Raw genomic sequence first — 25,519 nt, 5'->3', positions numbered from 1 at the left:
AGGAACCACAGACTTAGAAAGACCATTGGCATTCAAAAACAGCCCCCCTTTGCCAACCTGGAAGCTTTGGATCAATCCCCACTCCTCACAGCTTCACTGGAGTACTACATAGCCCGGGACCCACCCTTGATATTACATTTGGCAAGTGACTTCTTTTCTTTGCCAAGTTAACAACACCATGACCCAGCCAAATAGTCCTTACAATACACCTGAGCTTTAAAGGCATGGCATTCATGCATTTCAAATTTGAAAAGCCTGAAACTTGGCATAATTCCTGATATGCTTCATACATTCTCCCCTCCCTCCTTCCCTTCCCATACTTCCTTCCTTCCTTCCTTTCCTTTGTCACCTTCCCTCCCTCCATCTCTCTCCTTCCCTCTCTTTCCTTCCTTCCCTTCTTCTGTCTCTCTTCTCTCCCTCAGTCTCTCTCTTTTTCTTTCTTTCTTCCTTTTCATGTGTTTTTACAGATAACCTCTTTTTGCAAAAGAAAAATGATCCTCCGACTCACAAGCCTCCGTGGCCTCCATTTGACCCCAAAATCAGACAATAAAAACGAATTATGGGTGAGACCTCTCTGGCTTTTGTTAGTTACCTGGAGTCAAGAGTCAAGGAGTGACCTAAAACTGCGGTTGCTGGGGCGCAGTCAGTTTGAAGATGTTTTGTTGAGACTTCTAACTAAGGTTCCTATAGAGATAGCCCATCAGGGATGCTAGCACCTGGCCAGGTGGTGCAGAAAGATCACTTTGGCCCTCTCCAAAGTGATCCCAAAGATTACAAGCCCACTGTCATTATTGTCCATTTCTTCCCTTTCTCTAATTGGCAGATGCATTACAATTACTTAGGATGGAAAGCATCTTTATGTAAAGAACTAATAAGTTCTATTTCCTTTGCTTAAAGAGACCTGCAGGTAAGAGAAACAATGAACATGGTGGCTTGTGAATAATGAGCAGATGCTTGTTTTCAGGTCGTTGTGCAATCTGTCGAGAGGATGGTGCTGACCATATAGGAACTGGGAGCAGGATTGTCCCTTCCCCTGGCCAGGGTTTGCATCTGTGACCAGGCTTCCATTCTGCCTGGGATCCCCCATTCACTGTTCTAACTGCGAAGCTGATCTGACAAGAAAGAGCGAATCTCTTTTGTAGAAAGTTTAATTCTGGATCTCAATCTCCTCTCACCCCCACACCTTTCTTTTGATCTATCTTTTATATAATGAGACGTCTTGGGTTTTTACATCAGTTAAAGGGTGCCATTTCATAAAATACCCAGATGGTTGCACTTTTGAAGAGTAGCATTTTCAGATCCCACATCTATTCAGCCTTGACAGCAGGCTTAGTGAAGAATGTCTAAAGCCTCCTACAAAGAAAGAAAGAACAGCACTGAACTAGTGTTTCTCCCTTTGAAACCAGAGTTAGCCCTCAAAAGCAACCATTATGTGAATGAGAGGGATGAAGAAGATAACCAGAGGCCAGAGAGTTTGGTAACAGAATGACTGAGTTGTCTCCTCGAGATAAGTTTATGCCTTGGGTCTCACACAGTTGAACGCCTTGCAAGTCCAAAGCATGTATGTTCTAAAGATACTGGACTGCACTTTGGGGTTTTTTTTTTTTGCTCATGACTTAACTTTGTTTAAATGCAGCCCCATCAGACAGGGGGAATAAGAAGGGCCTCTGTGATTTACCATCTATGTGTTGATTTGTAACCCACTGTACAGAAAAAGTTGCAGCAGGGTGAGTGAGGCAGGCAGAAAATCCTCTGCACATATAAACGTGTTTCATAGAAAGGGCACTTGGGGTGTCTAACTGGCTCAGTTGGTAGAGCATGCGACTCGATCTCAGGGCCGTGAGTTCAAGTCCCACATTGGGCATGGAGCCTACTTAAAATAATCTTTTTTTTTTTTTTTTTTAAAGGAGGGGTACAAAGCAACAGCAGAGGTGAATGCTACCAAGTGACTTTCCTCTTGCAGTTCAAAACAGACAGGGTATTGTATCCCATACTGGTTGATCCAGTCTTTGGTTTCATGGTTTTCTGCTCCTTAGGCCAGAATATTGGCCGGTCCTTTTCAGAAGTTGTAATTACTACACATTGTACCTTCAGGGCATGAAATACTGAAGAAGCTTCAAGACAGGGGATTGTAGGTTTGGAAATGGCACGCCACTGGGTTCAGCTTATAGGTTTATACCATCTGCCAGCAACCGATCTCTTCTTTTTAAAAATACAGAAATTAATCCAATGACTCCTTTTGTGCTCCTATCAAAATTTTAAAACAGCAATAACAACTTGATTGTACTCTTCACTCAGGAGAAAAACTTTGCACTTGAAAGACATAAAACGTTTTGTAGAGCTGAGCATTCTTTGAAAGCTCTGGGTGGAAGAAAGCCCTTGCTTAAGGAACTTAATTGAGAGAAACTGTGCAGCCTGGATGGGGCTGCCTGAGTTCAAAGGCACCGCTTTTAATCCCAAACCTTTTTAATTTTACTTAACTTTTATTTCTTTCTGGGTGACTAAACTGCAAACTTCTACTCATCTACTGCCAAGTAATTTTTCTTAAGAAGGTGGATACTTTACAAGATTCATAGCCAGGAGCCCTCTGTCAGGAATGCTGGTGGTACAGTTTTGTGTAGGTAAAAACAGAGACCCAAGAGAGGTCACTCTGTTATGAATGTGGAACAGACTCTATCTCTGGCAAGTCTGCTGCAATTGAAAACAATAAGGCACTCCTTTAAGTCTGGAAAATGCAATGCCTCTGGCAGTACATGATCTTGGAGGGGGAAGCTTAGTGTTTTCACAGTTGAGATTTTGTGTTGGTAGAACAGCCAGAGTGTCAACTGTTGCAGGGAAAGTCATCCAGCTCACACATATGTGTCGGGAAAGAAAGCTGAGCTTCAGGAGATTACATTTAACATTTGCGGGGGGATGAACCAGAAGAGTGCAGAAAAGGCGTGCTGCAGCCAAGAAGTAAGTGGCTATTGGAAGAACCACAGTAGCAAAATTGTTCTTCCTTTTGCTCTAGTACAAGACACCTGTAACTTGGCTTTCAGACTTTCACACTATGTGATTTTTTTTTCTTTTTTTTTTTGGTATGGCCATTCTAGGGCCATACCAAGAACTCATAAAATGACCAGGTAAACTAACCCTCAACATAAGTAATTTCTTGAAAACAGCAAACAATGAGATAGGCCAGCTTTTTCTGGCTGGTCTATCTTCATAAAATGAATGTCCAGAATCATACCATATTTGATGATTTTGATCATCCTAACAACTAACACAGATCAACAGAGCAGCTACCTTTTTTTTTCAACATTTTTTTTTAAGGGAAAAAAATAGATTTTTTGTGATGATTGTACTCTTGCCTTTTTGTGACTTCTAGTCCTTTTACCGTCTTACAAATAACTACTTATCTGTATTGTTCTGGTCACTTTTTCTTTTTTCATGAACCAAATATCAATTGGCTTTAAGAAAGTGTTCCAGAAGAATTAAGAAAGAACACATACTATGGTTTATTAAATGTTGTAATGACATTGTTTAGCACACCATCCTATAAGACTGGTACTATTAAATATGAAACATCAATTGAAAATCAATTGGCACATAAACCAACTTAACATGGCATGTAAAGAGCCAGTAAAGAAAATGTACCAACTCACACCGGTCTGGATGGCTACTATCAAAAAGTGAAAAAATATTTGTTGGCAAGGATGTGGAGAAATTGGGACACTTGCATATTACAGATGGGAATGTAAAGTGGTATAACCAGTATGGAAAACAGTATGGTGGATCCTCAAAAAATTAAAAATAGAACTACCATATGATACAGTAATTTCTCTTCAGGGTTTATATATCCAAAAGAATGGAAAACAGGGTCTCAAAGAGATATTTGTATACCCATGAACAAAGAAGCATTATTCAAAATAGCCAAAAGGTAGAAGCAGCCCAAGTGTCCATCCACAGATGAATGGATAAACAAAATGTAGTATATACATAAAACAGAGTATTATTCAGCCTTAAAAAGGAAGGAAATTCTGACACATGCTACAACAAGGAAGAAGCTTAAAGACATACTACATGAAATAAGCTGATCATAAGATGACAGATACTGTACGATGCCACTTATATGAGCGACATAGAGAAGCCAAAGAGTGGTGGTTGCCATAGGCTGGGAGGAAGGGGACACCGGAGAACTTTTTAATGCATACAGAGTTTCAACTGAGACAGATGAGAAAGTTCTGTAGATAGATGGTTGTAGTGGTTGTACAACAATGTGAATACACTTGATGCCACTGAACCATACACTTAAAAATGGTTAAAATAGTAAATTTTATGTCTACACAAGGAAAAATAAAATATTAGATAAGGAAGTTACCGTTTTATTTTTTTTTAAGATTTTACTTATTTATTCATGAGAGACACACAGAGAGAGGCAGAGACATAGGCAGAGAGAGAAGCAGGTTCCCTGTGGGGAGCCCGATGTGGGACTTGATCACAGGACCTCGGGATCATGCCTTGAGACTCAACCATTGAGCCACCCACGTGTCCCAGGAAGTTACCTTTAAAAAAAAAAAAAAAAAAGTACAGGTGTGCCTGGATGGCTTAGTAGGTTGAGCGTCTGCCTTCGGCTCAGGACATGATCTCAGGGTCCTGGCATTGAGCCCCACATAGGGCTCCTTGCTCAGCAGGGAGTCTGCTTCTCTTTCTCCCTTTGCCCCTCCCTCCACTCCTGCTCTCTCTTTCAAATAAATAAATAAAATCTTTAAAAAAAATAAAATTTAAAAACCTAAAGAGCATTTTTTTTGCTGCCTTTATTGGACTTACATATGATGCTGCCTTTATTGGACTTATATTCTCTGTCATTGTTGCCTGCCTGCTGTAGGAGCCAATGAAATATTTTGTGTGAGTTTAATTTTTTTTTAAAGATTTTATTTATTCATTCATGAGAGAGAGAGAGAATGAGGCAGAGACGGAGGGAGAAGCAGACTCCATGCAGGGGGCCCGATGCGGGACTCGATCCTGGGTCTCCAAGATCATGCCCCGGTCGGAAGGCAGGCGCTGAACCGCTGAGCCACCCAGGGATCCCTTTGTGTGAGTTTTAAATTACGTCAGGCCCACACCTTCCCGTGCCCCTTGTCTGAGAAAGAATTCATTGCTCCCCTGTTCTTCCCCACCCCTCCCACTTCCCATATACCCTCACCTTCATTGTAGGGGTCAACCAGAGGTGCATAGAGCCATCTGGTTGAGAAACACCAATTATGTGAATATCTGTATAAAATGGTCAGATTGAATCTGTGAACAAGTTGTCTTTTATCGTCTTGGTACAAGGACTGTGGGAAGGGAAATTAAAGGTGCAAAGGAGAATGGTACCAGAGAACTCTAGAACTGTGAACTGATTTGCCCCAGACATTTTGTGCCAACTTATAACAATGACCTAGTCCATCAAGAAACAGGTGAATCCTTACCAGGGGAAGGAGTTTTAATTTTGAGAGGAACCTAATGGCATTTTAGTTTGCTTTCAGAAAGTCTGACTTTATAAGAGCTGTCCCTGGGGGGTGGGGGGGGGGGCGGGTGGGGAGCGGGTTATGCAGGATTCACAATAGGCTTGGGGCCTGGTCAGGTTGGTTTTGTTTCCCCGATTTCTAAGCAAATTATGCAGACTAAGATATAACTGGATTGTTTCCCTACCCCCTCAGCAACGTGAATACCAGAATTCAAGGCACACGGACTTGAGGAGGAAGCTGGACATTGGACATTACGCTGGCTGCGATAGCTGTACACATTGTTCTGCTTCTGAAATTCCTCTAGATGTGCTTTAATATTGTGTCGAACAAAGACGAGAGACCTGTATTCTGTGCGTTAGAGCCATGGCAACTGCTATGCCTGCATCAAGGGCCCACCTGCCCACACTGAGGGGGCGAGGCCCCCTTCCACTGTCACGCTCACGAAGAAACGTAGAAATGCTCTGGCTGCGAGGAATAGCCTTGGACTAAATTTCCTTTCTCTATTCCTCCAAGCTTCCGCAGGTTCACTCGATCCAACAGCGTGACGACTGCGGTGCAGGCCGACCTGGACTTCCACGACAATCTGGAAAACTCTCTGGAGTCGATAGAGGACAATTCGTGCCCCGGGCCCATGGCCAGACAGTTCTCCCGGGACGCCAGCACCTCCACGGTCAGCATCCAGGGCTCAGGAAACCACTACCACGCCTGCGCAGCCGACGACGACTTCGATGCGGATTTTGACCCTTCGATCCTGCCTCCCCCCGACCCCTGGATTGACTCCATCACCGAAGACCCCCTTGAGGCCGTCCAAAGGTCAGTGTGCCACCGGGACGGCCACTGGTTTCTGAAGCTCCTCCAGGCCGAGCGGGACCGCATGGAAGGGTGGTGCCAGCAGATGGAGAGAGAAGAGCGGGAAAACAACCTGCCGGAAGACAGTAAGTAACCGCCGCCGCGCAGCAGCGCTCGGGCCGCCGGACGCTTGGCGGCTCCTGCCCGCGCGGTTCCCGGGTCCCGCCGCGCCTCCAGGCGCCCCGGCAGGAGGGCGCGCGGCCGCCGTCCCCGTGGGGGGTCCCCCCGCCCCGCCCCGCCCCGCCCCGCCCCGCGCAGGCCGCACCGTGCGCAGGAGAGCTCTGGGCCGACCCCGCCCGCCCCGCATCCTTTCTTCTCCGAGAAGCGCCGAGCCCCGCGTGGGGGCGGCCTCCCGTCGCCGCGGCGGGTCCTCTTTCCCGAGGGCCTCCTGAAGTGGTGCCGACTCTCCGGGAACTGAGCGATGCTGACCGAGGCCGAGGCCGCCCAGCACGGGCCTGGCCGTGTGCGCTCTCGCGGCTTTGCTGCCGCCCTTGACCTGCCGTGTGGGGCCGAGGCCGCCCTGCAGGCGCCCGGCTCGCTCGCGCTCCTGGACCCCGTTAGCGCGCACTCACCTTCCGGGTGTTGCGGGGGCAAAGCTGCAGCCTCCAAATCAACTATCTCAAATTTCGACTTAAAATAAGGGTCCAAATAAGTGATAAAATAGGAGTAAAGAAAATAAGTGACGGAGGCCTCGTGCACCGTTGTTGTCAAACTTGCCTCTTTTCTTAATTTTTATTTATTTATGATAGTCACACACACAGAGACAGAGAGAGGCAGAGGGAGAGGGAGAAGCAGGCCCCATGCACCGGGAGCCCGACGTGGGATTCGATCCCGGGTCTCCAGGACCACGCCCTGGGCCAAAGGCAGGCGCCAAACCACTGCGCCACCCAGGGATCCCCAAACTCGCCTTTTTAACGCAGCAGTAATTCCTGCTAACAACTGACCAGGGGCAGCTGACGGGCAGGCGGGCCGGCCGCTGGCTGCAGTCGGTAGAGGGTGGGACTCCTGATCTCAGGGTTGTGAGCTCAAGCCCTACGTTGGGCATAGAGCGTACTTAAAAAAAAAAAAGGAAATAATTGACAAGAAAATGACCAGGTTACCTCGATTCTGAGGCATGGTTTCCACATTTTCAAGAATTCTGAAACTGAGATACAGTTTATAATCAGTGTGTATTTGAATGCTGTGTGTTTATTTTCCTCTGAAAAACTATTATGGAATGAATGTGAATCTTCCAACTGATGGTATTTTCGAATCGAAGAAATTTAGGCATCTAGAGGTAGGGCTTTTTTTTTTTTTTTTTTTTTAGATTTATTTATTTATTTACTTATTTATTTATGATAGACACACACACAGAGAGAGGCAGAGACACAGGCAGAGGGAGAAGCAGGCTCCATGCAGGGAGCCCGACGCAGGACTCGATCCCGGGGCTCCAGGATCGCGCCCTGGGCCAAAGGCAGGTGCCAAACCGCTGAGCCACCCAGGGATCCCCGAGGTAGGGCTTTTTTAGGCCTACCTATTTTTTAAGTGATTTAACTTTTTCTCATAAAAGATTTAAAACATGCACAAAAGTAGAGAGTTTAGTACAATGTACCCATCACCCAGCATGACCTGGCCAGTCTCCTTCCTTTTCTTATCTTCCCCCCACTTATCATTTTTGCCAGATTATCTTAAAGTCTGAGGCATCATAGCACTTTACTCTGTGTCCACTGATAAGGATTCTTTTTTACATAATCATCATATATTATCTTCTGTAATAACAGTATCAATAATTTCTTAATGATTAGGCCTTGAGACTATGTTAAATCATGTTAAATAGATTAAATGAACCAAACTAATTGTGTCAAGGGGCTGTGAGTTTTCCATAAAAGAAGCATTTTTTATGAAAACCGAGTCTGGAAAAATATCAATTAGCAGACTGTGGGATTTCCTTGCTGTGTCTTGTTCTCAGCTCTTCTCTGCACTCATTCCTCCTGCCTGAACCTTATCAACTGGCTGAGTAGCTTACCTGTCGCCTTTAGGGGCAGGGCAGAGAATCCATAAGTAGGTTTCTATAACATGCTTTTTGTTCTTTTGTATTATAATACAAACAACTTAGCAGTGGGAAAGTAAATCTCCTTGACATTTGCCCCTAACAGTTGCTGCCATGGCAGGCTCACCTGAGTGTTGATTCACAAGCAGATTTAGCTTTTGGCCTGATAGGTGAAGGAGGCACTGCCTAACAGCAATGGATGGTGTAGTTTTCAGCAAACAGTCTTAGCACTTACATCTTATTCTCCTTTTCCCTTGTGGGTATAACCGAAGTTCCTTGGATGCTTCCTAGGAAAAATCCTGGTGTCTAAGGAGCGACAGCCTCTGGTGCACTGCTCAACAGAACAAGCTACCTTTCAGATTTCAGTGCATTCAACTCATTAACGTGGGGCTCATTCTAATTTCTGGTTGACTTCAAATAGGACCTAGGAAAGCTGCTCATCTGTTGTCTTTTGATCTGGATTTTTGTTGTTTTTTTGTTTCTGGTTTTGTTTTTCCATCTAAGAGTAGATCTCCTTCTCTCAACCCAGCTTTATAATGATGCATAGGACAGTCATTGTATCAAGATTTAGGAAAATCTTCTGTGACACTAAAGGAGGTATGAAAACAAGTTAACATGTTTTGATACAAACACATGTATTTGAAAGGCGAAAGTCTTGTCAGAAAACTGAGTTCTCCATAAATAAATACATTAAAAAATAAATAAATAAATAAATAAATAATAATAAATTTTAAAAAAGAAAACCAAGTTCTTATCTTGTGTTTGGGATAAAAGGGAAGTATTTTTGTATTTAGAAGCATACACTATTGGAAAAGTCCCAAGGTAATGAACACGAAAGAGCAACCCATTCATTTACTGTTATAGAATTTTACTTCACGTTACTTAAAATATTAACTTATACATAGGACTTAACAAATCTATTCCATATGAAGGTATTTTGCAATAACAAGGGTTGGGGTTCTAAAGAATAATAATTGCTATCTTTGTACATGAAGTTCCCACCATTAATAAGCTATACACCTTTGTGGACATTTTCTTCAGAGTAGTGATAAATTTTCTCAGATCTACCACTTTATTTTACAAGGTTGCTGCCTGGAGGGAGGTGCAGTGGTTGTGGTTGCAGAACAGACAAAGATTACCAGGGGTGGGAGTATTTTTTGATACTTTGCTTTAAAAGCACTAAACTGAATAAATCAGTCTTAAGTGGCAAGTGTGCAACAAAACCTGCTTCACTGGACCATTGGTCTTCCTTTGTAGTTTGAAACATATTTTAGGGGCGTCTGGGTATCTCAGTGGTTGAGCGTCTGCCTTTGACTCAGATCATGATCCTGGGGTCCTGAGATCGAGTCCCACGTTGGGCTTCCTGGGGAGCCTACTTCTCTCTCTGCCTGTGTCTCTGCCTCTCTCTCTGTTTTCCATGAATAAATAAATAAAATCTTAAAAAAAAAAAAGAAAGAAAGAAACATAGCCTCTAATGCCAAGATCCCTAGCAACACCTCTGCCCCTCCCCTAACAGCCAAAAGATTCTAGGGTTTCTAGAATACAGTTTTAAAGCCAATGGTCTTAAAAAATAAAAAAATAAAATAAAATAAATAAAGCCAATGGTCTGTAGTGAAAAGTCCAAATTATTAATTTTTTCGAATATAATTTTATAACTTTAAATTTTTTTATTTTTTGAAAATTTTTATTCATTTATTCATGAGAGACACACAGACAGAGGCAGAGACATAGGCGGAGGGTAAGGCAGGCTCCATGCAGGGAGCCCCATGTGGGACTCGATCCCAAGACTCCAGTATCACACCTTGAGCCAAAGGCAGATGCTCAACCCCTGAGCCACCCAGGCTTCCCTATAATTTTATAACTTTAGGTCAAACAGCTGACACAAATTTTATTTATTTATTTATTTATTTATTTATTTATTTATTTATTTATTTAACACAAATTTTAGATGTAAATGCCCTTTATGCTTTTTTGAATGTACAGAGCTGATTCAAATTAGTAGCATCCATTCATATAAGCCCATCTTGCCTAGACTTCCTTCAAGTCTCAGCTTGGGCCTCACCTTCTGGAAGTTTGTGGAATGCTTCCCCTCAGGCTCAATTGGGTGTGTCTCCCTGGTGATTCCATAATAGCCTGTACATTTGTCTATCAGCAATTTCCAACAGTATTTTATACTCGTCTACGTATCTCTCCTCCACTGTAAAGTGAGCTCTCTGAGGACAGAAATTATTCTTATTTCACTCATCTGTACAGTCACCGCCCCTCTGATGGTTCCTGGTACATAGTAGGGGATCAATTAATATGTATTTGAGTCCTGGAAATATTTTGGAAATTCTGTTTTACAAAAGTATTTTACCTTGCAAAAATGTTTCCCAGAATACTATAGAATACTCTATGAGTAACTAGCAGTTGTTGTTGCCAGAAATGGGAAAGGGGCTTCCCTGGTGAGGTGATGAGCTCTTCTGATCATGAGAGCAAGAATCTGGCAGAGAGAGATGAGCACCTGCCACAGCAATGGTAGAAAGGACTTCTGTGTTGGTCAGCTGAATAATCTAGATGAACCCTCTATGCCCCGTCCAGCTCTTGGACACGATTCCATTTGACAAGCACTTGAAAGCTTTATCCTTCACACCCAAGAGCCTCGATCTACCAGCATCCCAGAATTCTAAATCGTGCAGAGGTAACTTCCCATGCCAAATTTCACAGGTCAAAGAGTTGCCAATTTCCAATGAGGCAAACTCCAATCCGTGAGGGTCTGACCAGAGAGCTGTGGCCACCCTCCCCAGGAGGAAGGGAAAATAGAAGCACAAGAGAGAATATTCGTCTTGTCCTTACAATACCCCTGGCAGTGGGCCGGAGGGTTTGACAGGTGTTTTATTTGCCCTCAGAACAGCTCTCTGGCAGGATCTTGTCCAAGGTCACAGAACACAGAAGTGTCTGATAGGACAGATACAACATGAATAACATTTGACAAGATAATAATACTCCGTGTGTCGTGTGTCGCTTGGTGCTGTCCTCTAAAGCTCTCCATATGTATCTGTCTCTGGCTCCTTGGCAACCACAATTCTGTTCTGATAACTGTGCCTGGAGCCGTAGAGGGCCTTTGTTTTACTCATTCTCTAATTTAGCCTTTTCTTTTTTTATTAAAAAAAAAAAAAGAAAGAAAAGAAAAAGAAAAAGAGGAAGAGAGGCCAGAGGCCAGTCCTGTCTGGTAGGCACAGCCAATGTCTGAGTTACCAGCTTCAAAAAAAATTTGTGTACATCCAGAAAAATAGCTTTGACATATGGGTCAAGCCTGGATATATCTATCTCTTGGCCAAGCCACCTTATGTGTTTTTGGGTCCCCTACAAGTAGGTCCATTCAAGGTATATGATGTAGGTGGCTCCTTGACAGGTCTCTCCTATGAGATGTATCTTCAAAATCATCATGGAAGGGGAAGTAGTTTAGGGTGAGAGAAAGGAAGATCCTTACCATACTTGCTTAGTTTATTTTGTAGGGCACCGGAATCATCCCAATTCTTAAATATTAAAAAATGTACCTAAAATGCCTCTGAACTGCACCTAAAGCCTCTGAACTGTATACTTAAACATGGTTGAAATGTAGATCTGATGTATATTTTACCACACAAAAAAATCCTGCCTCCCTCCAAAAAAAGTCTTCAGCAGCTGAAAGGAGTAGAAGAAGCACTCTATCATCATGCTCATAGTTATTCATCACGCTTATAAGAATGTAAGGTATTGGGGACCTGGGTGGCTCAGTTGGTTGAGCATATGCCTTCGGCTTAGGTCATGATCTCATGGGTTGGGCTCCCTGCTCAGTGGGGGAGTTTGCTTCTCCCTCTCCCTCTGTGTGCAGTCTCTCTCTCAAGTAAATAAATAAAATCTAAAACATAAAAAAAAAAAAAAAAGAATGTGAGGTATTTCATTCAATATCTTCCTGAATTTAAAATGCGCTATGTTCATGGGGGATGAAAAAGAAGTTAGGAACAGAACCTATTCGCTCAGTGGGAGCATGAGATCCAGATATAGGGTGTTGGGCAGTTGCAGTCATCTTTCCTGATTAGAGCATTAAAAAAGAAAGGAGCCATCGATTTTATATAATTATTCAGTTATCAATTATTTTACGATGCCACTATCCAGATTCTGACAGCTGCTTCCTAGGGACGTAGTTTTGGACATTCCAGAACTGGAAAAACCCTTTCCTGGTTTACCTGAAGCTGTGAAATGTGTGCAACAAAGGGCAGAATGAGAACAGGCATTTGTGGTCGCCTGGTAACGTGGTATTATCTTTGCAAAGTGTAACTGTAAATTCTTTGGGTGCATGGAGCTATTATGTTCCCCGATAAAAATAAAAGCAGAGCAGAGACTTCAGTTCTTGTTTTAAATGTTCATCCCCAGGAGTCAATGGTAGAGTTTTGGCTTGGTGACCAAATAATAAAAATCTGCAGCGAGTGAGGTTTCCTCCGAGGCCTGGCAGCTGATAGAATGCTTGTTCCCCCAGCACTTGAAGTAAAATGATACAAGCTTTTCTCAGACAATGAAGCCCTTGTGTGAACCAGCTGTCTCGGGGAGATGGCTCAGTGCTATTTGACAGTGGCTTGTATGTTACATAGATACGTCTGGTATTATCTGACCGGGAATGAAATGGCCAGATGGAACCAAATGCTCCTAACTAGGAATGCAGTCTAGCAATGCGGAGAAAAACAGAGGCTCAGGTTTCAGTGGCCCCAGGGCGAAATACTGGCTGATTGTCCTCAGAAATCTATCTTTGCCTCCTGAATTGTGGACAACTTACATGCGGAATTTTCAGGCTTTATCTGAAATGAACTGATAAACCTAGAGCGTGTGCAGGAGGCCGATTAATTCCGCTTTAATTTTGCCTGGTAATAGCATCCAAGTTAGTGAAACTTGGCCTTGGGTCCCCCAGAAGGCTTGTGAGCCTTGGCAGCGAACGTGGGGCTGGTGATGAAACCTGCAGTGGGGTTCACCTGGTTTCAGGTTGAGTTACAGAAGCTGCGCACGGTCATCCCTGGGAGCGCCGATCGGTGCGATCACCGGGCTCCTGTGGCCCGGGTTGCCCGTGGCGTGGCCCTGCAGCCTGTGGGTGGCAAGCAAAGGAGCGCGGCCTCTGATTTCTGCAGGTCCTCTGCCTCAAGCCTCGTGTGTTTTGAAGCAGGGTGAGGTGGGTGCATCCTGGCTCTTTTCTGTTTATTCTCATCTTACTTTTTAAAAAAAATTTTTAAAAAAACATTTTATTTATTTATTCATCACACACACACACACAGAGGCAGAGACACAGGCACAGGGAGAAGCAGGCTCCATGCAAGAAGCCTGATGTGGGACTCGATCCCGGTTCTCCAGGATCACACCCTGGTCTGAAGGCAGGCACTAAACCGCTGAGCCACCCAGGGATCCCCCTCATCTTACTTTTGAAGTCATCTTCAAAAATTCCCTCCCTCCTCCAGCCGTCGCGCGCGCACACGCTCCCACACACACCACCACCACCCCTACACACACACTGCAGTCTTTCTTTTAAGGTCTCGCCAACCTGAAATTAGTGACCACAGAGGAAGTGGCGGTAATGACAAGGAAATCGTGCATGTGTGATGTGTCTTATGCTTAACCTTCTGGAAGGCTCAGTTTACTTTGCTCTGCACAGCACAGGGCACAAAGAAAAAGGTCTGGATGCCAGAAGGCCATCACAGAGCATCCTTTTGTGGGCGTGTTCCGTTGGGAGTAGTCTGGAGGCTGAGGCTGAGGAGGGTGCGGGCATGGAGAGGTGGAGTGTGTGGCAAAGTGAAGGCCAGGCCTGCAGAGGATCTCCCGGTGCGGAGGCCGCAGGCGGTGGTGTCTCAGTTTCCAAACTACCTCTGGACTGCAGGGAGGCAGAGATCGCAGAGAGGCACTGGGGCAAGCTCCCGGGTAAGAACTCTGCTGGTTTTCTCCAACAGTAACTATTTATGGGGAATATATTTGCAATAGACTTCAACAGAGGATTTAGTTCTTTTCTTCTGTATTGCCAAGGGATCTTTGTTTTGTTTTGTTTTTAAAGATTTTATTTATTTAATCATGAGAGAGACACAGAGAGAGGCAGAGACACAGGCAGAGGCAGAAGCAGGCTTCCTGTGGGGAGCCCGATGTGGGACTCGATCCCGGGACCCCTGGATCACACCCTGAGCCGAAGGCAGATGCTCATTTGCTGAGCCACCCGGGTGTCCCAAGGGAAATGTCAACTAATTTCATTTCACTGGGCTTTCAAAAGCTCAAGAAATGATGTTCTTATTTCATAGCTCATATAAATTGAAATATGGATTGAAACATAACCATCTTTTATGAGTAAGACTCCTGGAGTATGAACTGAGAGAAAAAATTAAATTAGTTGAGCTTTTGAAAACTTGCTCTTTACAAAAAAATACCTCCTGACCCCACCCTACCCCCCTGCCCCCACCACGTCTTAACACTACGGAAGCTTTTATTTTTTTTTATTTTTTTTTAAATGTTTATTTATTTATGATAGTCACAGAGAGAGAAAGAGAGAGGCAGAAACACAGGCAGAGGGAAAAGCAGGCTCCATGCACCAGGAGCCCGACGTGGGATTCGATCCCGGGTCTTCAGGATCATGCCCTGGGCCAAAGGCAGGCACCAAACCCCTGCGCCACCCAGGGATCCCTACGGAAGCTTTTAGCCTATGGCATAATTTCTTTTTTTTTTTAAGATTTTATTTATTTATTTATTTACAAGAGACACACAGAGAGAGGCAGAGACATAGGCAGAGAGGGAGAAGCAGGCTCCATGCAGGGAGCCCGATGTGGGATTAGATCCTGGGTCTCCAGGATCATGCCCTGGGCTGAAGGAAGATGCTCAACCATTGAGCCACCCAGGTATCCCCTATGGTATAAATTCTACTTGAGAATTCTATTCTGTATTCATTAACCACTGACTTTTGGCTCAAAAAAAAAAAAAAAATGCACTCTTGTAAAATGCAGAGCAACCACCATCAGCCAGGAATGAAACAGATCCATGTTTTCTATGGAGACCCTTAGTTGACAGTAGGTCTGGATCACAAATGTGTTTGAGGAGCAGCTGGGCAGTTGGTTGGAGAAATTTTTTCCACGAGGACACACTTGTAAATAAGAATGCCTCTACATGAATAATCCCAACTTGAAATCACACAGATTTGGTGTGGCAAATCCACATGAATTTAAAGAAAGTGGGTAGATCTACTTTTTAAAAATTCCTTTTCCCTCTTCTTTTTTTTCCTTTTCCCTCTTCACCCTTAAAGTCTACAACTGGGATTGGGGGGAGCCAGATGAGTAACAAGAAGTAGCCTAACTCTGCCCAAATAGTTCTAGAAACAGAAACCCAAAAGGAATCATAGCCCAACTGAGACTGTATTAGCTAATTAATTAGTCAGAACTCTAACTTAAAAAGTGACGCTAGACATGCTAAAACCTTAAAGAATCAGAATGTGGGAGTCCTGGAAAGTTGTAGCTAATTTATTTTTCTGGTTCAGAAAAACACCAGGACACCAGGAATTACACGGGCACAGTCTGTGCCATTGAAGGATTTGAGGTTTGGTTAGAAAGTCAGACATATAAATAGATCATGTTGGAAAGAATGTGGGAAGGGCAGAGAGTTCTATGCAACTTAAGGAGTAACAGGGAGGGAGAGGGGAAAGGAGGTAGAGTTTTCTGGAGGAGGTATACCTAAGTGCAGGATGATGAGTTAGTGAAGGAACCAAGGCAGGGGGCATCCCCAGCTTGGTGTCTAGCCTGAGCAAAGGCACTGAGAAGAGAACAGCTTTTAGATGTGGGCAGCTGGGGACCCAGAGCACCGTGGAGGGTGCAGAGGTAAAGCTGAACAGGTGGGTCTTGCCTACAAGCCATTGAAGAGAGTTCCCCACTTACCCCAGGGATGAGATGGAGCCATGGGAAAGTCTTAAGCATGGAAATTAAATGCGATAAAAAGACACTCTAGTTCCCCTACTAAATAAAACCAAACCTCCAAGATTGGCAAGGGAGGGAGAACAGTCACAGGGTGGATGGGGTGACGAAGCCTGGTCACCCTAGTAGTAATCAACTAGGGAGTCCTGAGGGAAATACGGATCTGGGGAGACAAGAGGTGTCCGGTGGATGCTCAGCTATGCAGCCCTGCAGCTTGAGGGCTTGTTAGACGCTGGAGTTACACATCTGGGAAACAAACAAATTTCCAAAATAGCTGAAACGAGGAGAGTGATGAACTGGTGCAAGCAGAGTAAGGAAAGTGGGCTTGGGACTGAATTTTGTGTTCAGCATTTATGAGGTGACAGGAGAGAGCCCTAAGGAAGAAAGAATGCAGTGTCAGAGCCAGAGACTGTGTGTGGGAGCCTTTGTGCCAAATGCAGAGCTATGGGGTGGGGGTGGGGGGGTAAGGGGGGTGAAGAGAGGCCAGGCAGCAGAGTAGGGAGACAAATGGTGGCTGAGGAAGTAGAGGAGCAGAGGCAGTCCGTCCTTTCCAGAGCATTCGCAGGAAGGTGTTAGTCCACCAGGGCTGCCATCACAAAGTCCCACACACTGCTGGCCTGAACAGAGATGACGTTTTCGGTTTGGGAGGCTGGAAGTCTGAAATCAAGGTGCTGGTTTCTTCTGAGGCCCCTTGGCTTGCAACTGGTTTTCCCTCTGTGGGTCTGTGTTCTGATCTCCTCTTATAAGGACACCAGTTACATTGCGTGAGGACCCACCCTGATGACCTCTTTTTAATTTAATTACAGAATCAAAGGCCCTGTCTCCAAATACAGTCATATTCTAAGGTATTGGGGGTTAGGACTTCAACCTTTGAATCTTGGGAAGACTCAGTGCAGACCAGGACAAGGAAGAAAAGGAATTTTAAATATAAACTAGGCTGGAGGGGATCATGAGATGGGGGAGGATCCCCCATGACTATCACCGCTTAGAATGAGAGTGATGGGAGGATGGATGCTCACAGGCATCCCCGGTAGTGTTCTAGCACAGGAAACAGAGATTGTAGAGATGGGGACAGATTTATGTAGTATATTCTCAGAGCAGCTAGAAGGGAATAAGGCCGAGGACTCAGGTATACGAGAAGAGTGAATGTAAAAAAGTCTTTAAGGAACCCCTGGGTGGCTCAGCCATTGAGCCTCTGCCTTCAGCTCAGGGCGTGATCCTGGGGTCCCAGGATGGAGTCCCACATCGGGCTCCCTGCATGGAGCCTGCTTCTCCCTCTGCCTGTGTCTCTGCCTCTCTCTCTGTATCTCTCACGAATAAATAAATTAAAAATCTCCAAAAAGAAAAGAAAAAGTCTTTAGAGGTGACATTAGAAACAGAAGTTATTTTCAATATAAAACACATAAACCCTATATCATGAACTAGTATGTAGCTATTAAAATTATAGTGTAGAAATATAATTGCAGAAATGTATTTATTGATATGGAAATATATTTGTAATGTTAAGCTGCGTTAAAAAATGCAGTTTATGCAAGAGTATGTATGCATGGTCCCACATACACAATGGGATTTGATGTATGGATGTGTAGGTGTCTGTTTTCAGGAAAAGTAGTCACCAAAATATTAAAGGGTGATTTCTTTCTTTTTTTTTTTTTAAAGATTTTTAATTTATTTATTCATGAGAGACACAGACAGAGAGGCAGGGACATAGGCAGAGGGAGACTCTATCCCAGGACCCTGGGATCACAACCTGAGCCAAAGGCAGACCCTCAAACACTGAGCCACCCAGGTGTTCCATATTTTTAAATTTTTTTAATTTTATTTTTAAAGATTTTATTTATTTATTCATGAGAAACACAGAGAAAGAGGCAGGGACATAGGCAGAGGGAGAAGCAGACTCCCTGGGGGGAGCCCAATGTGGGACTCGATCTGGTGACCCTGGGATCAGGCCCTGAGCCAAAGGCAAACGCCCAACCACTGAGCCACCCATGCGTCCCCCCAGGTGTCCCTTAAACTATGACTCCTTAAAAAAAAAAAAAAGAATGAATGTAAGTAATTCTCTTCTGGCACCTGGCATCTTTGCTGTTATCTAAGTAACCAGAAAGGTCGGCTGCTCACCCATCATGGAGAACCCCCACACCCTTTAGAGGTTAAGGGGACTAGACAAGTATTAGGAGAGGCCAAACAATGAGAATATTCCTGCCTGATTCTGCTTTCTTCTTCTCATAGGAGGCAAGGTTATTGCTGAAGATGAGGAAGCAGGGTTGAGTTGCAAGTAAGAGTCAGAAAGGGAGGGAGGGTCAGAGAGGGCAGTAACAAAGATCATCTCAAAGGACAAATGAACAGCAATGAAAAACCAGCTGAGTTTGAAGATGATGGGTTCATAGTGGCACTGACCCACATGACTAAACACTGTTTGGAACACAAGGTGGGAACGTAGATCTCCAGGCTAGCAAGATTTTCCCAGCATGCTCTGCCCTTGATGATGGACCTTGTTGTGTGTTTTGCAGTACAGCTGCTTCTCATGAGGAGGATTCCGGCCCTTCATTTTGCAGTGAGCTTGCTTTTTGCACAAGGCTCCAGCTGGATAAGCTTCAGCACTGGTTAGAGTCTGTCTTCTCTGTGTATCTCCATCACCCAGCAACCAGTTGGCCATTATTCTAGCTCTGATAGGTGGGGGAGCCATGCCAGTCTATGCCGGAAGATCTGGGCCCCTGAATAATTGCTATGGATGCCTTATACACACAGACCAAAGAAGTTATTGACACTTGCCTAAATCTGCCTGGGTGAAAGCCACAAAAAAAAAAAAAAAAAAAAAAAAAAAGGACATTCAATCAGTCCACACTACTGGGGAGAGAGGTTGGAGTATGAAGATTAGCAGCAGAAATAATCCCCTGTTTTGGCTCATGCCACCTTTTAGTTTCCCAGGTAAATGCCCAAGAACTAAAGAATGTCAATAGAATAGAGGAGTTACAATTTCTGCTACAGTCTAACAATTTTTGTATATCATTTCATTAAATAATCGCAATCCTATGAAGATAGTATTATGATTATTTGACAGATAAAGAAAACCAGGTCTGAGAGTACACTAAACTCTCCCAAGACCAGCCTCTGGTAAGTGGCATTCCTGACTTCCACCCCATGCTCTTTCCAGTATGCTACACAGAGAAGGAAAGTGAGACTGGGAAGGGAGTGTACTAGGTGAATCACTGTGTAGGTGCAGGGCGTGGGGAACGTCCACCCCACCGCCCCCCGCATGTCCACTGGGCAGGAAGTGGTGAGCCTCACCACTGGTGTTGATCTTTAGCATCCAGGTTTCGGGGACATGCTATTGAAGATACAAGAAATATGCCTATTCTTCCCTGTTTCTGACGCCTAATGTGGGGGCCCGGTGATTGTGGAGTTGGGCCTACTAGATAAAAATCAGAAACAGTGGGGATCCTGGTGGCTCAGTGGTTGAGTGTCTGCCTTTGGCTCAGGTCATATCTCGGGGTCCTAGGATCGAGTCCCGCATCAGGATCCCTACAGGGAGCCTGCTTCTCCCTCTGCCTATGTCTCTGTCTCTCTTTCTGTGTCTCTCATGAATAAGTAAGTAAAATATTAAAAAAAAAAAAAAAAAAGAATCAGAAGCAGTAAGAAAAACCACTGCTTCTGCCTTTTCAGTTCGAGAGACTTAATTCTTCTTGGAATATTAAAGGCTGCATATGTTAATTATGCTTAAGGACTTCCTTTTTTTTTTTTTATGCGGTTGACTGTTCCTCACCATGTCTTCCCTGCTCACAAGACTTTCAGGATCAAGCACTTCTTGTTTTATGCTGCTACCACCGCATACTTGCGTCTTTGCCATGGATCCACTTGCAGGATTAAAGGAGATTGCCCTTTTCTTCACTCTTAAGTCTTTTATAACCACCTCCCCGGTCCCAAAATAAAAGTCATCCCCACAGGGGTCAGTGGGAAGGAGGAGGTATGCTCTTCTTTCTGTGTCTGGGGTTTTATCTGCCTGTAGCCAGATTTAAAACCAGAGTTTTCAGAAGAGACCCATCTCACACCCCAAAATAGTCTTTCTCAGCTTCTATTATGATGTGGAACCTTTAAAAGGAAAGCCCAGACTTAAAACTTACACCCACTAGCATCTCTTTCAAGTGATCCCTGGTTCCTACATTCTTTTCACTCCTGAAATTCCTCTGTGCAACAATTACTTCGTGTACATGTGCTTTGCTCTCGCATCTGATTGTGGAACAGAGATGGAGTTTGCTGAACTCCCTCACATTCTTCCATCAGCTTGCTCTGGCCGCCCCCCCTTCTGTCCAGGGGCACTGGCTGAACAGTGTTGATTAAGGAAAGAAATCACCCTCAGTTGGCTTAATGTTAAGTAGATTCAGACCCAGTTTTCAGTAGGAGTTGAGAGAAAAGAAGACAACTAATGAGGGAGTGGAGAGAAGACAGGGCCCCAGGGAAGGCACTTCTTAGTTGAAGCACAATTTTCTCAAATGAAATGATGATATCTGCTCTGTCTCACAGGGTCCTGAGGGGATCTGATTAGATGTGCATGTGAAAGTGCTTTGAAATACAAGGTAATAATACAAATAGGCAGAGGGGTGCCTGGGTGACTCAGTGGGTTAAGCGTCCGCCTTCAGCTCAGGTCATGATCCCAAGTCCCAAGCTTCCTGCTCAGCGAGGAGTCTGCTTCTCTGTCTCATTCTGCCCAGCCCCGGGTTCATGCTCTCTCGGTCTCTCTCTTTCTCCAACAAATAAATAAAATCTTTTTTAAAAATATGGATAGCCAGATCTTTGCAGAAACCAAACAGTGATGACCTTCCGAAAGATCTTCCTGGCTTTTTGTGCTGAACTAAAGCCCAGCCTGTGCTCTCTCTCATGATCACCCTTAACCATCTACTGCAGGATGAGAAGAGTCCAGAATTATAAGTGGGGGATTTGGGCACCTCTAAAATAGGAGGAATTTAGTTCACCAGTGTTTGGGGTTGTTATTTTGTTCTTCCATGGAGGAATAGACTAACAACTGGGGAGGAAAGGAAAGGAAAGGAAGAAAGGAATCTTAAAAACAAACTGTCAGGGTTTTATAAGACACCTAGGGAGACCAGACTACCTACATAAAAAGAGTGGCACAGCAGAACAAGGCCTATAATATGATTAAATATTACATAAATAGACAGTATAAATCTTGGCACTAAATAGCATGTCTGAGGAAATACAGCAGAGAAGCATGATTCCAGAAGATGCAGTGATGGGTGGTACGAACGGTTGAGTATATTTGAGTTGAACAATCTGGAAAAGGTCTATGGGCCAGAATGTGAAGGAAACCAACTAAATGCCACTGCAGGAGTACATCCTCTTCATTCGCTTTTTTTTCTTCCTCAAGGCTTACATAACAAATAGGAAATTTACCTTCAGGAGAAGAGAGAGTTATCTCACACACCAAGTATATGTCTAATGGAAAAGCAGAACAAAGTCCATCGGAGCTTTTTTTTTTTTTTTTTTTCTTAAAAATTAAAGTGAGATTTTAGGCCTGCCTGGCTGGCTCAGTCAGCTAAGTATCCAACTTTTTATTTCAGCTCAGGTCATGATCTCAGGGTCGTGAGGTCAAGCCCTGCATCAGGCTCCTCACTCAGTGTGGAGTCTGCTTCAGATTCTCTCCCTCTCTCTCTCTCCCTCTCCCCCACCATATACATGTATGTGCATGTTCTTTCTCTCCCAAATAAATAAAGCTCCAAAAAAATTAAAGTGAGTTTTTAGTTCTCTAGATACAAAAGTGTAGAGGGCAAAGAAGTAGGAGTTCTTGTCTGCTTGCCCCAAGCCCTCCTGTTGCATGGTTTCACTGAAGGCCCACATGAGCATCTTCCCTCCCTGGGCCCAGGAAAGATTATCACTCAGACACTGGAAATGCACACAACCCCAGAGCCAGTAGGGAATTTCCACTCAAGGAACATGATGACAAAAACATGGATATCAGAAGGGTCACAACTCCACCCCAGTTATTTTTGCTCCAAATCTTTTATTTTATTTTATTTTTTAAAAAGATTTTATTTATTTATTCATGAGAGACACAGAGAAAGAGAGAGAGAGAGAGAGAGGCAGAGACACAGGCAGAGGGAGAAGCAGGCTCCACGCAGGGAGCCCCATGCGGGACTCCATTCTGGGTCTCCAGGATCACGCCCTGGGCTGAAGGCAGGTGCTTCTGAGCCTTCTGCTGAGCCATCCAGGTGTCCCATTTTTGCTCCAAATCTATAGCTCTCACCAGATGATGCTGAATGAAGAAAGATACCCTTTGTTTTACTTTCAAGAAGACATCTGTAGGGATGCCTGAGTGGCTCAGTGGTTGAGCATCTGCTTTTGGCTCAGGTTGTGATCCTGGGGTCCTGGGATGAATCCCACATCAGGCTCCCCACAGGACACCTGCTTCTCCCTCTGCCTATGTCTCTACCTCTGTCTGTATGTCTCTCATGAATAAATAAATAAAATCTTAAAGAAGAAGAAGAAGAAGAAGACGACATCTGAGTTAGCCCCTACATATAGGGTTGGGTGTTGCCTCAAAGATTGGAGCGGTGTTTTCTTCTCATTTGAGAATCACTGCCTTACTTAGCTACTCTTATTATGGTAATCTATTATACAGCACAGGTATTTAGGTGTAATTGAGAACCATTAACTCAAAATTTTGAAAAATATCAGAATAGCTTGAATTCTGTGACAGGCGTTATGCAAATTTCCCAGCCAGCAAATTGGAGACCCCTTGGTACTAGTTCTAAGTTCCCAGGGTTCATTCTGAGATTTGCTGGTGTCACAATCTGACCCATCAGCAGCATCATTCAGAGATGTTTCTAGGGACCTTGGAGTCTGCCTAAAGCCACATGTTCACAGGAAATGCCTCCTCAGAACTGTCTCAGATCTGGGACAGGTCATCCGAAGCACATACCTGTCCCAGGCAACCAACGATGTCTGGAGACCGATCCAGACTTTGGTTTTTTTCCTCTTCTCTTCTGGGCAGAGCAAGCGTGAGGTCCACAGGTGGGACAGAGGCAGAGTAGTGTCCTGGCCCTTGGGAATAACAAACACCTATTGGTCCTTTGCTATATATTGGACACTGTCCTTTTTAAAAAAAAAAAAAAAAGTATTTATTCATGAGAGACAGAGAGAGGCAGAGGGAGAAGCAGGCTCCATGCACGGAGCCTGACATGGGACTCGATCCTGCGTCTCCAGGATCAGGCCCTGGGCCGAAGTCAGCGCTAAACCACTGAGCCACCCGGGCTGCCCTATCGGACACTGTCCTAAGCGTTTCCCAGGTATTACTGCTTTCACCCTACAAATAAGTCATGTTAGCGCAGAGATTAAGTGTTGGGGGCAGGGGCTGGTAAGTGTTGGAGCAAGAACCCTCGGCCACCTCAGAGCCTGAACCCTTAGCTACGATGATGTGATGATGCCCCGTGTCTCCTCCATATGCTCTTTCCTTTCTGCTTCAGGGGTGTGAGAAAGGCAGGAGGGCCTCACCCCGGATCCGTGGGTTAAGATGGTTATAGGATAACCATCCCAAAAGACGTTAAGAGCAGACACTTAGGCCTGAGGAATGGCTGTCTGGTGGCCGTCCAGGGACCTCCAGCGATCCCTGAGGAGCCAGTTTGCTGTGACTGGTGACAGAGTGTGTGAAGTGAACACCCTGACTCCTGGGTGTGTGTGTGTGTGTGTGTGTGTGTGTGTGTGTGTGCTGAAATACTGAGTAACGTCGAGGTGTGACGTGCATCATCAACCTTACCTAGCCTGGCAGTGTTTGGGGTTTGAAGTTTTGGGCTTTGTTTGTTTGTAGTCTGACAGTTGTAAGCAGGGAAGAAAATTGCTAGAACCCCCTGAGCCCAAACGAAGATTCTTATTCTTTTGTTTTCTCCTCGCAGTTCGTGGGGACCGAGGTCGAGAAAGGGAGACCTCGTGGGCCCCGCTGCTTGGCCTCAGGCTCTGTAAAGTCACAACAGGACAACCAGGGCATGCCCGGCGGTTGCAGCCCGGGGCCAGGGCCTGCTGAGCGGCCCCCTCTCTGGTTTTCTGTGCAGAGGCAAATGGGGCGCCCTCTCCCCTCCTTGCCGGCCTGGAGGAGGGCGCGGGTGGAGGGCAGCGGGGGGCACGGGGGTACCGCTCAGCAGGGCTCCCCCGGCTCAGCACACCTCTCGCTTTGGTCTACACCTCCGAAGACAAGAAGTAGCTTGCAAAGGAGATTTTCAGCCCAGTGCAGAGGGAATTAAACCTATATTAACAATAAAATTGGTCTGTCGAGTGGAAGAGCTGGACCGGTGCTGGTGTTCCCTAGGCAACAGGCTGAAAATGTTCCTTCCTTAGGAAATCTTTCAACTGGCCGTGGCACTTTCCTGACTGCCCCGGCGGCCGGGCTCGGAAAAGGACCGAAGGCTGTGGCTATAGGATGTGGGGTGCCCAGAGCTCCCCCATCCAGGGTAGGATGGCCTTTCTTGTGTTCGGATTTGGATCAGAAAAAACGAGCCAGCGGACCCTGATTGTAAATCCATAACTGTGTTGATAAACACTGGACATTCATCCCTGCAGTAAAAGGCCTGGGGGGACCGATGTGCCTCCTCTCGGGAAGCGCCGGCGCTGTGATGGAACACTTCGTCGTCATCCCTAAGAAATGTGTGTGATGAGCATGTGTTTTTTTTCCAAGTCGGTTTTACACGTCAACCTAGGAGCCTCTCTCTGTTCTGTAGACCAGCACGGGGCAGTGTGTGTGTGTGTGTGTGTGTGTGTGTGTGTGTGTGTGTGTGGTAGTTTTAGAAGTATAACTTCATTTTTTAAAAAGATTTTATTTATTTATTCATGAGAAACATGCATACACACACACACACACACACACACACACAGAGGCAGAGACACAGGCAGAGGGAGAAGCAGGCTCCACACAGGGAGCCCGACGTGGGATTCGACCTGGGTCCCCAGGATCACACCCTGGGCGGAAGGCGGCACTAAACTGCTGGGCCACCTGGGCTGCCCTAGAAGTATAACTTTATAAATACATTTTTACTTGTATTTATTTGGAAGCCAGACCAATAATGTTAGTCTATCAAGGGCTAAAAGGTTCTTTGTAACCTATTAACTTTGATGACTTTGCACTTTCTGAAAGTTGGTTTTTCAAGTACAAATGGCCTCAGGTTGTTAAATGGTGTGAGGTTTCACAGTGTATCAAGCTGGCTTGAATA

At 44.9% G+C, this 25,519-nt stretch overlaps 1 protein-coding gene across 15 annotated transcripts in view; it reads left to right on the top strand.

The window, feature by feature from the left end:
- Positions 1–25,519, top strand: part of DLGAP1 (DLG associated protein 1) — an 870,774-nt gene that overhangs the window by 836,728 nt on the left and 8,527 nt on the right. For all 15 annotated transcript variants that reach the window (XM_038543734.1, XM_038543736.1, XM_038543735.1 and 12 more), the window contains one exon: positions 6,003–6,424. In XM_038543734.1, the coding sequence (XP_038399662.1) occupies positions 6,003–6,424 (422 nt within the window). The remainder of the gene's footprint in view (positions 1–6,002; positions 6,425–25,519) is intronic.

This window comes from Canis lupus, chromosome 7 (genome assembly GCF_011100685.1).
Source record: "Canis lupus familiaris isolate Mischka breed German Shepherd chromosome 7, alternate assembly UU_Cfam_GSD_1.0, whole genome shotgun sequence".
Lineage (NCBI taxonomy): Eukaryota > Metazoa > Chordata > Mammalia > Carnivora > Canidae > Canis > Canis lupus.
This window is presented reverse-complemented; position numbering and strand designations above follow the sequence as displayed.